At 44.2% G+C, this 14,588-nt stretch overlaps 1 protein-coding gene across 3 annotated transcripts in view; it reads left to right on the forward strand.

The window, feature by feature from the left end:
* The window catches only part of COL4A6 (collagen type IV alpha 6 chain), a 106,996-nt gene extending 92,664 nt beyond the window's left edge, over positions 1-14,332 (forward strand). For all 3 annotated transcript variants that reach the window (XM_085060365.1, XM_085060366.1, XM_085060367.1), the window contains 19 exons: positions 31-192; positions 2,142-2,312; positions 2,947-3,090; positions 3,318-3,443; positions 3,757-3,938; positions 4,211-4,274; positions 4,761-4,835; positions 5,200-5,307; positions 6,032-6,139; positions 6,553-6,624; positions 7,907-8,032; positions 8,372-8,488; positions 8,666-8,827; positions 9,753-9,851; positions 10,125-10,271; positions 10,631-10,747; positions 11,455-11,646; positions 11,858-12,144; positions 12,766-14,332. In XM_085060365.1, the coding sequence (XP_084916491.1) occupies positions 31-192; positions 2,142-2,312; positions 2,947-3,090; positions 3,318-3,443; positions 3,757-3,938; positions 4,211-4,274; positions 4,761-4,835; positions 5,200-5,307; positions 6,032-6,139; positions 6,553-6,624; positions 7,907-8,032; positions 8,372-8,488; positions 8,666-8,827; positions 9,753-9,851; positions 10,125-10,271; positions 10,631-10,747; positions 11,455-11,646; positions 11,858-12,144; positions 12,766-13,026 (2,720 nt within the window). In that variant the 3' untranslated portion in view covers positions 13,027-14,332. The remainder of the gene's footprint in view (positions 1-30; positions 193-2,141; positions 2,313-2,946; positions 3,091-3,317; positions 3,444-3,756; positions 3,939-4,210; positions 4,275-4,760; positions 4,836-5,199; positions 5,308-6,031; positions 6,140-6,552; positions 6,625-7,906; positions 8,033-8,371; positions 8,489-8,665; positions 8,828-9,752; positions 9,852-10,124; positions 10,272-10,630; positions 10,748-11,454; positions 11,647-11,857; positions 12,145-12,765) is intronic.
* The last annotated feature ends 256 nt before the right edge of the window (positions 14,333-14,588 follow it).

Raw genomic sequence — 14,588 nt, forward strand, 5'->3', positions numbered from 1 at the left:
TTCTGTAACCTCCCATCTCTCCGTTTCCAGGGCTGGATGGAAGACCAGGCCTCCTGGGTATTAAAGGTGAACAGGGTCAGCCAGGATATTCAGGTGTTCCTGGACTGCGGGGACCTCCTGGCCCTGGAGGTCCTTTTGGCATTAAGGGAAAACCAGGACCCTTGGGGTCAGCTGGCCTTGCAGGAGCACCAGGTATGGAATGGTTTCAAAGGAAGAGAAGTAGCTGAGTGAACTCTGTGGTGTTGAAGTGTGGGAGAGGTTTGGCATTTGCTCGGAGTGAGCTCCTACCTCTGGTTAGGGGTAATGGAGTGCAGAATTTGAGGCTGTTGTCTCTGACTGCTGGGCAATTCCTGCCTAGAAATGTTACCCAACACTGTGGAAAGTACAGCAGAAAGATAGAAGAAAACATCTTTTATGTTGTGATGTTTTTAACATCTTTGCTCTTACATGCTGGCTGTATCATTGACTAATCTTCATGTCCTATTTTCATGACAGTTAATTTCTAATGTATGAGGTTGCTTGAAATGTAATTTAGATCGAAAAATTGTTGGCTTTCTCAGGACAAGCACTTGTCTTCTCTGTCTTTCTCTTTGCTGGGGCAGAAGAGAAATTTATTTCCCTTCACTTAAAAGGAAAATAAACCCCACCACTTGAGTATAGCAGTACCTGTCAAGCTGCACTGACTAAAGTGTTTCATAACAGTATATGAAAGACTTGAAAACCAAGCAAAGAGAGACCTGGGAATTGGTACATAGTGGTCTGGGACATAAAAGTGCTCTTCTGACATGCAGAATGACAGTGCTGAAGCAGTAATGTCATTTGAGATGAAAATCAGAGTTTTTAATTTTTAAAAATATTAATATTGTCATTCCCTCTGCATCTCTCTTGTTTTACATTTATGGTGTGTATGCCATATTTGACTTTTCTTCAACTGTTTTTTAAAACCTCCCATTGCTAGGATGATAAGCTCCAAATAACTAAGTTTTTTTGCAGCTGTTGTCTCCCTGAATCATTAATTTCTTTTGTACCCTTGTTCTTTCTGTTTACATATTTTGTCTGTTTTTTCCTTCACCATGTTTCTATTCCATTTATCATCAACTCTCCATTTCTGATGTCACACTGTTTGGTTATGGGTTCTTCACATAGGCTGTCAAGGTGAGAAAATGCAGTGTAGCATAAAAGCTCATGGACTAACAACCCAGCTTTTCATGCTACAAGAATTGCATTGACCATAGGTGATACCCCTTATCATTGCTAATCAAACCAGAAGGCAAAGAACCATTGTAATGAGAATGCTCAGACAGTAACAAAGCTGCAAGCCTATAAGGAAATCATTAATATGCAGAGATTTTAAGTGTGTGTGTTTTCTTTGTCTTCTTAAATAAGGCAGCTCTTTCATCTGCTTAAAAAAATACTGGGTTGTAGCATAAAGCCCTGAGTATAACAGAGCTCAAATATTGACCGCCACTGCTGCAAATGTAATTTTTCAGAAACCTGATTTTTCAAAAACCTGATTTTTCCTTCCCTTCATTCCTTTGGATCTGAGCATTCTGTTTTCAAAGGTTTGAGCCTTTGTTAAAAATTGTAAACCATTATAAAGCTTCAGCTAGAAACGTTTAGAGGCAAAATAGTGCATATGGTATTGATTTTGTGACAGCACAATCAGCTCATTCCTTTAGTGAGCAATTGGCTCTTAAGAAGTAAAGTTGAACTACCAAGATGAAAAAAGAACTTGTGAAAACAAGCCTCTCCAGCTGATTTCTGGTTCACCCAGAGGATGGGGTAGGGAGCAGAAGCTGGCATTAAGGCTGCTGCCCATTCTGGCTTGGCTGCCTTGGTGAAAAAGGTAAGGCTGTGCATTATAGGTCAGTGTCTGGTGGTCAAAAATGGATACATCATAAGGGGTTTCACTCTCGCCAGTTGTGTAGTGATGTAGGCAGTAACCCTCCTTGTAGGTATTTTATTTTTAGATGACTAATGCTTTTGCAATCCTAAGCTTTATGCCTTCTAGTAGGCTGCATGTGCCATAAGGTTCATTTGTCATTAAAAACAATGCTGTGTTTAAAGAGCTTGGGAAGCTGCCACAAATTGTCCTAGTTTGTGCAATATCCTCTACTGAGCTCTTTCTTGTATTGATTCAGGACTTCCTGGAATCAAAGGCGTGGCTGGGGATGTAGGACCACAGGGCCCTGCTGGTATGAAAGGCTTCCCAGGTCTTGATGGTGCTCCAGGATCTCCTGGGGAGAGAGGATTTGTAGGGCCACCTGGGCCTTTTGGTCAAGATGGACATCCAGGTTTCTCCGGGCCAAAAGGTAGGTGTTTCAGTCTTGAGATTGCTGTGCCACAGAAAAATAACCTTGCTGATACTGATTTTAGGCCCAACTTGCCAGAAGAGAATGAATGCCCAACTAGTGTTGGAATGCATATGTTTTGCTGCTGAGTGAAAAATGATGGATTTAATTATCAAATAATGTTCATAAGGAAATCTATCTTAAAAGTCTTTGGCCCTTGTGGACAAAGGATTGTGTAAATCAAAATAGACAAGAAAACTCAAGAAATTATAAACAGTGAATGAAATTTACAGAAGGAAGGGAGAGAATCAAGCACAAATCAAATGAGAAGTAAAAATTTACAAAATGTATGGTCCTTGAACACCAATACATTATTGGTTACCTGGAGAATAACACAAAGCAATAGAGCTATGGAACTGCATGTTGCCATCTTGGAAATTGATTGTGTTTGATCTCCACTGGAAGCAGGACCAGGCTCTCAAAGGTGAACTGAAAAGTGCAGGTTGAAAGTATCATGAGTGGGGACCTGTGACAGAAATGGCAGTGCTGTGGGTGATTGGCCAGACCCAGGCATCCTTCACCTGCCCCAGGGTGGGTGTTCAGTGTACCAGGAGAGACTAATATTCCCTTTTTATTTCTTAACATTTCCATGCAGGCGAGAAAGGGTCTTCTGGCCTGCTTGGTTTCCCTGGCATGCCAGGACTGCCTGGTGTCCCTGGAGTGAATGGGTTTAAAGGAGCTCTTGGCACAGCTGGAGGACAAGGAAGTCCAGGAGTTGTGGGACTTCAAGGTCAAAAAGGTGAGAAACGGCTGAATGGGTTTTGCTGGCTGTGCAGCAGAGGGACTTAGGAGGCAGTTCTGAGCTGTCTGTGTCTGCTATCTTTCTTCTAAATACTGCACTCTTTTTCAGTACTTTGGCCTATTTACCAAAGATTACTAACAAATTCACATCAGAAAACATGGAAGTTATGTTTTTCTCTGTTAGATTATTTTGTAAGAAGGTTTCCTGACTTTTTATTTCTTCAGGTGACAGAGGTGATGTGGGTCCACCAGGTCTTCCTGTGCTTGGGACTTCAGAACAGGCACTGCAAATCAAAGGAGACAAAGGAGATCCTGGATTAGCTGGACTGGGAGGATTCCCTGGACCTAGAGGTATTTGACAATATTGCAATTAGTTGCCAATATCAGCTGCTCAGTATCTGGGCTTGTTATCAGTGGAGCATGGACTGTCCTTGGGCAGTGCCAAAGTGTTACTGTTTTCTGTTCTGCCACTCCCATTCCAGCAAGATTTGCATATGTCAGTTCTCAATTCTGAGAAAACAGTTTTCCTTTGAAATTCTGTTCTGCAGATTTAGTATCATCCCTTCTTCCTCTTTAAGGGGAGCTTAGGTTGTCAGGTCAGCTGACCCAAGTGAGCTGAATGTCTGTATTATTAAATGAAGTTCCACCCTTTTGTATTACCCAGGTGATAAAGGACTCCCAGGAAGCCGTGGACAGCCTGGTCTCCCTGGTCCAGCTGGGTCAGCAAGCAAAGAGAGAGGTCTTCATGGTGACCCAGGCTTCCCTGGTCCAGCTGGACAGCCTGGGCTGCCAGGGCAGAAGGGTGCACATGGTATCGTGGGATTTCCAGGAATGCCAGGAGAGAGGGTAAATACCTTCTTAAGCATCTTCATCTTCTCTGAGTGCCCTTAGGAAAACTCTGTATTCTGACTGGTACTTCTGTAGCACAGCAGCAGAATCTGGCAGGATTTTTCCTTAAAAAACTTCCAGATTGTTTTTGTTTAGCTCATACCATTAAATAACACTTTACATAGCATTTCTTCCTACATCTTTGTGTTCTGTTATCCCACATGACCCAAACTTGGAACAACAAGAATAAAAAGCAAAGGCTAATTTTAGCTGGGTTGGGTTTTTTTCAGGGTTCAGATGGCACCACAGGAACACTTGGCTTCCCAGGACCTATTGGCCTCCCTGGTCCGAAGGGTAAGAAATATTTCACAGTGTACCTGGCCTTTCATTGTACACAGTCCTATTAATGACATAAAGGAATGAGTGGTGTTCTGGAAGTGTCCATTGCTCTCCAGAGACTGGCTCCAAGTACTTATCCCCTTGTAAGAGGCTTCATTCAGACAAGACCTGTCCCAGGCCCAGATACTTTATGGTCCTCTGAAAGTTTGGCCACAGCACTGTGTGAAGCTTTTTGGACAGTGCAAAAGGCACCCTTTCCTCTCATCTCCTTGTGCCAAAAGTGCAGGGTGTTGTGGAATTACCTGTAAATGTCTGTCTTGTGCATTTGCATGAGTGGATCTGCATCCACTAAAGGTTATAAGCATTTTCAGACTAGGGTGCATCAATTGCTATTGTCTTTGCTCCATGAATTTGAAATATAGCAAGGTTTATTTTCTTAAACAAGCCCTGGAAACTGCTGTCTACAGTCAATTACAGAATGGCCTTTCCTTTCTTTTCCAGGTGACCAGGGAGACTCTCTTGGTGTTCCTGGCATTGCTGGACCAAAAGGAGAGAGAGGAGACCCAGGGTTTCCAGGTAAAGCAGCCCTTGATCGCTCACTTCAAGAGTACAAAATTCTAGAGACTAAACAGGCTGACACTGCCAAATTTGGGTATTCTGTAATCCTGGAAGTGAGATTTGAGGAGTCTGCAATCCAGGTGGGGCACAAATGTGGATGATAATGAACATGTCTGAGACCAGCCCAGTTCTAGTGCTGGGCTCACTTCACTTCTTGAGGAGGCACTTGTGAACTTGCACTGGCATTTGGCACCCTGAGAGTCCAGCCCAGGGCCCAGGTGATGGCTGAGCAAACACAAGTTCTGCAACAAACACATCATGATTCTCACCCTCTTCATGCCTTCCTCCAGTTTGCCTTGTGTGTTTGTTTATATCCTTGCAGGAGAGAGAGGGAGAGAAGGACTCAAGGGTGAGCCAGGCTACCCAGGAAACACTGGGGTGAATGGACCCAAAGGCAGCCCAGGAGATCTTGGCCAAGAAGGACCAGCAGGTACTGGACTGGGCACCTAAGTTCTGCAGCTCATGGTGTGACTGTGACAACCTCACCTTGATGCTTCCTTAGCCCTGTTTGGCCTGTCTCAGCTGAGACTTAAACAGGAAGTTTGTCAAGAAAATGGGAATTATCTTTGACAGTATTGTAAGGTGTCACCTTGTCCTGCTGGTCAAATATGGTGAATCCTGCACAACTGAAACCTAAAGGAATTCCCAATAGAGAAGACCTCAGATACAAGCAGTAACAGGTTCTTCACAGCTCTTTCATTGCAACATTCCTGTGTGTTCCCTCTCTAGAGCCAAACCTACCCAGAAGAATGGCTACAAGTGTCTTTGGGTCATGGGGTAATTAGCAGGCAGATTCCCAAATAGTTATCAAGATCAAAGGCTGGAGAATGGTGAAATTTGTTATGGAAATGTTTTATGTGAAAAACAATTTAATTAGTTATTTGGTGTGTGAGCTGTTTGTGAGTTACTTAGTGGACAGTGAAGCATGTCATTGCTGTGATTAAAAAAAACCCCATCAAATAAATAGTTTGAGAGATGTGATGCTAGTGGTGGCATGAGGAGAGATTTGGATCTGATTTTGCTGTATTTTAATAGTATTTTATTAGCCCATCTTACAAGTTAAGTGCAGGAACAGAAGCTGTAAGATGGAGCTATGAGCTGTTACAGCCTGAATGTGGTATGTAGTACATTAATATCTTCCTGCCTGATGTTAGGAATCCCTGGAAATGCTGGGCTGAGAGGAGCCCCTGGCCCACCAGGACCCCCAGGACAGCCAGGATCTGTTGGATTCCCTGGAGCTCGTGGAACAGCGGGACCTAAAGGTATCTGTGCAGCCTGCCCATGGAGGGAGGAGTTGGGTCAGAAAAGCAGGGTTTTGGCCAAGTGTCTGCAGCAGGCAGCGCGTGACAGACCAGCTGTGCGTGGGAAAGAGCTCCTTGGCAATGGTGAGCAGGCACCAGCTGCTAGAATTGAGCAGAGGAATGGTTGGAAAGGGAGGGGCTCTCTCTTGGTTTGAGTCACTGATGGGTGTTCACTGAGAGTAAGACTGGTGAGAGCAGTGGGAAGAGTTTCCATGAAGGGCCTTTGTGTGAAGGAAAACTTTACATCTTTATACATACTGTGTTCCCCTGTGTGTCAGGGTTGTTTTGTATTCTCCATGAAGCATCTTATGCATTTCCACCTAATTAGATTGTTTCCCTGTTTGCTCACTTATGTGCTCCCAATGTCTCCTCAGGCTTTCATGGATTTCCAGGTTTAAATGGTCTGAATGGCTTGCCAGGCACAAAAGGGTCTCCTGGAACACCAGGTAAAGGAAACACATAGTGTCATAGCTGGGGCAATGCATACACTATCCTGAGAGCAGTGTTTCCCACAAAATTCCCCTATATCACCCCAGTTCTGGCTTCAATTATGACCTGAAGGAAAACCTCAGGATACTGTATGTGCATGAACAAATTCTTCTTCAATGCCAGTAAGAACAGGATGCAGCCTGTGGAGTTGAAGAGGCTTTTGTGATGATGGTTCTCCTTGAATTCCTGAAGGACTGTGTCACTGCTGGAAAACTGATTGAGTTAAATAATAAAACTCTTCCATTTCTAATGGATATTTGCTTTGAGTAGGGAAGCACCAAATTCTTGCTTTGAATTGGACTTAGCAATGAAATATTTCTGTACTGAGTTTCAGAGCCCTCTATTATATGGAGCTCAAGGAAAGCATGGATAAAATCAGAAGCTGATTTCTTTGGTTAGTTTCCAGATTCTGCTTTTAGGAAGCTTTTGCTGGATTTTTTCAGATTTTTAATAATATTAAATAGAATATAGTTCTGTGTTGCAAAGAACATTTTGCTGAAGTAAAGAAGTGAAGAAAGACCTTAGCAAAACGACATGTTTAGTTACAGTCACGTTTTAAAGTAGCACCTAAAATTTGTGGCAGCTGTTTTATTTATTTTATTTTTCTATTTTATTTTTCACATGTACAACTCAAACAATACATGTGTTTTCTTTGTTTAAAACATTCTCTATCAGAAGGTAATGATTCACAGCATATAGATCCTCCACGATTTTCCTGAGAGAGCTGCTTTTAGTGTATACTCTTCCCAGAGTGACATGCTGAACATCTCCCTGCAGCCCAGACCCTGGGAGCCTCTGCCCTACAGCACTTGTGCCTGTGTGCATTCTGCAGCAGACTGTGCAAACTGAACTCCCTGTGTTGCAGCATGAGGTCCACAAGGTTATGTAAAGACCAGAAGCTGAGTCTCTGTTGTGTCCTCGTGAGAGACACAGCACACAGGCTGGCAGCAGAGCCTGTCACAGGACTGCTATGTTCCCATTCTTGTGCAAGAGCTTGTGGGGAAACCAGAACAGTCATATGCTTTTTCTCTCAGCCTCTCACAGATTGTTTAAATGCACTCTGCACAACCACAGTAGCATGTGAGGCACCAAATCACCAGTTTCAGCTGCTCTACTGAAAACAGCAGAGACAGCAGTAAATGGCTAGTTTTTTAATTACCACTCATTCTGTGTAATAATTTGACTGCTTTTAGGCAATTTGAGTAGACTCTCTTGTCTTTGTTAACCATGTTTAATTAGGTCTGAGTGAAGCTGGACTGAAAGGACCTGCAGGTCTCCCAGGTCCAAAGGGTGAAGAAGGTTCTCCAGGCTTGGGAAGAGGAGCTGCAGGATTCCCTGGACCAAAAGGCTCATCAGGAGACATGGGTAAATATTGATGTCCTGTAAGCAGGATGTATTGCAGCTCAGGTTAATGAGTTACATGGTCAGCAGAACTACCAAAGACAACTCTTGAAGCCTCAAAGAGGGTTAGAAGTTTGAAAGGTAAATGTTAGATCTGTGATGTGGCTCTGTATTTGAGAAACAGTTACAGTTCTGAAAGTATCTATACCTCTCCTGAGCAGCACAGTATGTATTGTTTCACCTCCTGTAGTGAGATGTCTCTTTATTCTCCTCCATATAAATGCTCCCCAGCCACTACTTCTGTCAATGTCTGTGAAGATCCAAGACCTTTGGTCCTCCTTCAATATGTGTTTCTTTTTCTAGGTCCCCCTGGTCCTGTGGGACTGCCTGGCTTGCCAGGAACACCTGGAGTTTCTCTTCCATCTGATATACGTGGGAGGCCTGGAGATGCTGGCCTTCCAGGCACTGATGGGAGTTCAGGTGTGTGCAGTTTGGAAGCTTTGTCATGATGGCACTCTTACCCATTCAGTACCTCTCAGCCTTGTCAGAGAGGCTGAGACTCCAGTCTTTTCCCAACCAGAAAGACATACTGGGTATAGCTCTGACATTTACTTTGCCTCAGGAACAAATTTTGTCAATTAACTCTGTTGTCTCTAGGTTTTCCAGGTCTTCCAGGCCCACGAGGGCCCCCTGGCCCAGCCTCTGACCAAGGTGACACAGGCACTCCAGGTTTACCTGGTGTTCTTGGCTTGCGAGGCATTAAGGGTGATGTGGGACCCACTGGTCCAGTTGGACTCCCTGGAGCATCTGGATTCAAAGGTAATCTTGCCTCGAAGGGATCTGGGTGTGGTATGACAGCTGTTATCTTGACAGCAGGAATGGCTGTAGGGTGGTTAAAATGGCCTCACTCATTCAGGTGTAACAGCTGAGCTTGATGTCTCAATCTTTCCTTTTGGCTCCTGCAGATTTTATCTACTGACTCCAAAAACAGCAAAGGGGTGCAAGAACATCTCCAGGTGCTCTTCAGTGTGTTCCTCATGATTTTTTTTCCTTTTATCCTTGTTTTTTTCTGAGTAGATGGTGTCCACTTGCAACATTGCTGTCCTTGTTGACCACAGTTACCCACTTGTACTCTCTAGGCGAGGACTGGATTTGCTGCTTCATCCCAGCTGTCCTGTATGCTCAGAGGCATTAGTGGGCTGGATTTAGGTCTCTGCAAGAGGCTAAGAGGATTGTAGGGTTCAGAGCTGTTGTCTGGGCTAAGGCAGGCAGCATGTTGCTCTCTCTCTGGTACCAGTGGAGGCCAAAGGGCAGCTGCACACAGGGACTCCAGGAGTTTCAGAGGTTTCAGAGACACCACACAGCTCAAAAGCCAGGGCAGGATGGAGAACCACTGCCAGATGAAGAGCTGTCTGCTGTCTTTGTAGGCTGGCAGATCCCATCCTTCTGTGCTGTGCATAGAGATGGATTACACATAGCAAAGCTGTGTACTCCCCAAACACTGTCCCTGGGTTACCCAAGGCAAAGTGCTTTCAATAAAATACAGTTAGGTAGCAGTAAAAATTCTTGTTTTGAGGCTCTGCAGCCATTGTGAATGTGAAGTTGGGCACTGACTTCTTTGAGGATTGTGAAGCTCTTCTATCTCAGAGCCCAAATGCTGTTGCTGCCAGCAGTGAGAGCCCCAGCTGTGGGTCAGAATCAGGAGCCTGTGCTCAGCCCCAGCCTTAGCTGTGTGTCTTTGCAGGTGCAAGAGGTGAGCCTGGCCTAATGGGGATGCCAGGTAAAGATGGGCCTCCAGGGGATCCTGGTTATGCTGGGCTGAAAGGTGAAATGGGCCGTCGAGGTGAGTGCTGGAGGTTTAAAAAAGCTGTCATTTATTGCACATGGTTTGGGCTGAGAACAATTTCAGAGCTCCCTTAATGGGATTATTTGGGAAACTCTTGATTTCTTAGAGACTGAAATAAGTTAGAAAGAGCTTGACATACTTTTTACAAGATAGCCAGTGCTGATGTACAAAGGGGGTCTTAATTTTGCATTCTTCTCCTTTGTGTCAGGATTAGCATCAAAGCTGTGTGGTTTTTGTGGGGTACTTACACATCCTTTACCCCATGTGCAGGTCTCCCTGGCAGACCAGGGGCTCCAGGAATAACACCACAGCCAGAAGAAGTCACAGCCCCTGCAGGATTACCTGGTCTGCCAGGAATTGATGGTGTCCCTGGCTTTGAAGGAGATCCTGGATTCCATGGCCCAGCTGGAAAACCAGGTAAAAAGTACACTCATATCACTAAAATGTTGTTCTTCTTGAAGAAAAACACTACTTTATCAAATGCATTAGGAATATTTACAGGGTTTTTTTAATTAAGGAAAGAATGGCATCAAAATGCATACAAATATAATGCTACATTTATAGCCTTGTGTGATACTCAGCTGTATGTCCTAATCTTTACAGACAATCAGATCAGGTGGAGTCTCTTTTGGAGGTAGCTGTTTGTAACTACAGCTGGTGAGGAGTGAGCTCTTGACATGGCTGCTGACATCCTATTTCCCTTCTGGAATATGATTACAGGAGTGAAGGCAGTAATATGAGGAAATAATGGTACTAATAATTGTATTTTATTTCAGGCCCAAAAGGTTTGCCAGGAAGATCTGGTTTGAAAGGACATGATGGCTTACCTGGAACACCTGGCACAGTTGGGGATCCAGGACTTTCGGGTGCCCCAGGACCACAGGGATTTGAAGGTAATTTTATGATTTGGGAAGCACAGATCAAAAAGAAGCAATCAGTAGAATTGTGTTTGCTTACAGGTTCTGCAGAGACCCTCCCCAACATCCAATTACCTTAGGAAGACATGGGGATGTCTGTGGTCTTGTGTTTTCTATCTGCAATGAAGGAAATTGAATCTTCAGTGAGGAACGTTCTGTCACACATCCTTGTTGATGTCACTGCTGCTGTTTCTGGAGGTGCAATTCTGAGCACCTTTTGTGTTTAATGTTTTGTGGATGTGGGAATCATCTTGAAGATCTGAAAGAGTGAAACAGTATTCACAGTAAGCATAGCTGTGAGGCTTGTCACTAGAGGAAAAGGCACACTGAGAAAGAAGAAGAATATCATCAAGAAGAGTGCTATAGCAAAAATGAATTAATTAGGTTTTGGTTGGTGCTTTGAGCTCCTCAGAATTACTCTATGTGAGATACACCTAACACTTTGGCACCACAGTTGTTGGGCAAAGAAAGGAAATTAAATGAGGAAGGGAATGGGTGGGTGGTGCTGTGAAATGACTGCTTTTGGAGCTGTTAAGTCTAGCAATTCATCTAACAACCACATAGCTTGGGCTCCTCTTTGTGCAAGACTGCCATAAGCAATGCCAGCCATGCCAGACAGGATATAGAGCCAGCTGCTGTCCACACTGTGCTCTAGAAATGGCAATTCCTCTTCTGTCTCCTAGGTGTTGCTGGGAAGCCAGGTTCACTTGGTTTGCCGGGAATGCCTGGCCGGAGCGTGGGCGTTGGATACACTCTGGTGAAGCACAGTCAGTCGGATCAGATCCCCCCATGTCCCATAGGAATGAATAAGCTCTGGGATGGCTACAGCTTATTGTATGTGGAGGGGCAGGAGAAGTCACACAACCAGGATCTTGGTGAGTTGACAGGATTGTCTCAGGCCAAAATCCCATTTCAAAGGAGCCATCCTCCCTGGCAGCACAGGGCTGTGGTGGAGGTGGTGGCAGCTGGCTTGGCCAGATCCACAATGGGAGTGGTGTCACTCGTGCCATCCTCACCACCAATGCTGGTGTGTGACTTGGAGTGTTTGGCAGATGCTTGGCATGACCACTTCTCCAATTTTTCCAGGTTTTGCTGGCTCATGTTTGCCTCGCTTCAGCACCATGCCCTTCATTTACTGCAACATCAATGAGGTGTGCTACTATGCCAGCCGCAACGACAAGTCCTACTGGCTCTCCACCACTGCTCCCATCCCCATGATGCCCGTGGACAGCGTCCAGATCCCACAGTACATCAGCCGCTGCTCTGTGTGTGAAGCACCTTCCCAGGCTGTGGCTGTGCACAGCCAGGACATCACCATCCCACAGTGTCCCCTGGGCTGGCGCAGCCTGTGGATAGGATACTCCTTCCTTATGGTAAGGACATTATTGCTAAGGCAAAGGCAGCTTTAAACATTTCAATCTGTCCTCTTCAATGAGGTCACTGAGACTGTGTTCTCTGAGTTACTTAAAGGAACCTGGAGCCCTGTCTCTTCTTGCCCTGGTGCATTTCTTCATCAGCTGAGTTGCTGTAGCTCTTAGTTTGCTCTGTTTAGCACCTGCCCTGTTCAGTTTTGCTGGTAACATGGCTGCCTTAGTTCTGTATTGCCACAGATGTTTGTTCTTCAAACCTTTAAATGTGGGAACAGTAATTAAGCTACAGTATGGACTTAATCCTCTTTGTCGGTGGAAAAAGTTTTTCATCGCACTCTCCTAGAAGCTCATTAGTGTAAGATTGTTAGAAAAACATGATGTCAGCATTATTGTTTCCAAATTTTCCCAACATTCAAGTGAAAAGCTGGTTTTCCACTATTCCAGGTCTGTATATTTAGCCTAAGTATGTTCCTTTGCTTTTTCCCCTCTAGCCCTGACTGAATACGCATAGCCAGGGTATAATTTTGGATGCCTGTTTCACTCCCTTTAGCAATGGAACCAACAGAGCCCTGTTTACCTCCTCCTGTTCCTTTGAGCTCACTCACTTTGCCATCTTTATTTCAGCACACGGCGGCAGGAGCGGAAGGTGGAGGCCAATCCCTTGTCTCGCCGGGTTCCTGCCTGGAGGATTTCCGAGCCACTCCGTTCATCGAGTGCAATGGTGCTCGGGGCACTTGCCACTACTTTGCCAACAAGTACAGCTTCTGGCTGACCACGGTGGAGCAGGAGCAGCAGTTTGTCAGTGCTCCTCCCTCAGAGACTCTGAAAGCAGGACAGCTTCGGACTCGGGTCAGCCGCTGCCAGGTGTGCATGAAGAACTTGTAGGAACAGAAATGCAGTTACAGGAAGAGCCTTTGTTTCCCCAGATTAGACATCACTGACTGGAGAAGGGTAAATTCATAAAGCTGTTTTGTGTGTGTTTGATGGGTGAATCAAGACAGGCAGAACTCTACAAAAATCAAGTCCAGGAGTTTGACTGCACACAGAGGATGGAAAGATCAGTGTTCTGAAGCCATTTTTAAAATGAAACATGGTGCTATGTTTTTACTTCAATGTTTTTTCCCCTTCTTTATGGCTACCTCAGAAAGTCTCTGGGAGTTCCTCACTCAGACTGAAGAGCAGCTGATGCCTCACACCACTCCTCTGTCCAAGGCACATCCAGTCATCACCCAGAGAGACTTTTCCAAAGCTATACTTAATTAGAGTCTTTGCAAACAGTATTTGTTCTAGTGTAAGGGAGTGAAGACTCATTCTCCTGTGAAACACAGAACTAGCTAAAATTTATCAGTATATGGTAGGTGACCTGGAAACACTATGCACTAATGGTTGATAATGGATTTTCTTAGAAAAATTGAAAAAATGGATGTTTTGCTTTGGTTATTACACAGATGGAACATCCTTTCTTCCAGTGATAGGTAACCAATTCTATACCAGACTGATATCCACAGTTGACGTTAAAGAGCTACACCAATGAAAAATGCAATTTTTGATGTGAAGATTAATCCAAACTGCCTCTTTTTCATAGCTTTCCATTGAAATATATTCCAGGTAAAATGTCAGCTTCAAGGTCTGTGCTTATCTCCTTGCAGTCTGTGTTATGCAGCCATACTTTATTAGTCAACATTTTATTACAATGAATATAAATTTCCTTTCTGAAGCAGCTTTGGCACACTTATTTTGTAATTATTCAAACTGTGTGTGTTTGAGAAGTAGAGCCTTTCCTAGATGGCACATGAGCTTATGCAGACACAGGAGTAAGTAGGTATGGGATGTACATTTTTTACTTCTGCAGTCACAATGTGTTGTATACTGCTTCCTCTGGGCTTTATTGCTGTTAGTTTAAAAAACTGTATCTTTACTTTATGCACTGCTAACTTTCCTTCAGGGTGTAATTAAAGAGAAATGCCACTACTTGGAGTAAGGGCTCATTTTAATCTTTGTCTGTGGGGAGGAGAAGGCTGCAACTGGTGTCACAAGAACAGTAACTTCATGTATTACTGAAGAAGAAATGCTTTGTTTAAAAAAAAAACCAGACCTGTGCAGCTAATCCATGGAGAGGGGAAGCAAATGGTATTTTTCCTACATGTATTGTTTCCAAACCGTGGTTAATAAACAGTGAAGGCAAACAAGATGAACTGTGAGCTGGTCATGACTATTTTCTTGGAAATCACACTGGCCCTGATCAAGAAGTGCAAGTGAGAGGAGAGGAGACAGCATTCAGGATTTCTCTATGTTGTCATTTATTGCTGAAGATGAAAGTGTGTGATTCACGTCCATTACACTATCGTGACAAATGATCAGAATGGGGACTGTCTGACAGTAACAAGGAACTGTAAAATGAATTAAAAGATCTTTGCCTTTATTCTGAGCTGGTTTTCTTATGGCTG

This window comes from Lichenostomus cassidix, chromosome 4A (assembly GCF_008360975.1).
Source record: "Lichenostomus cassidix isolate B80296 chromosome 4A, HeHo_3.0, whole genome shotgun sequence".
NCBI classification, from domain to species: Eukaryota; Metazoa; Chordata; class Aves; order Passeriformes; family Meliphagidae; genus Lichenostomus; species Lichenostomus cassidix.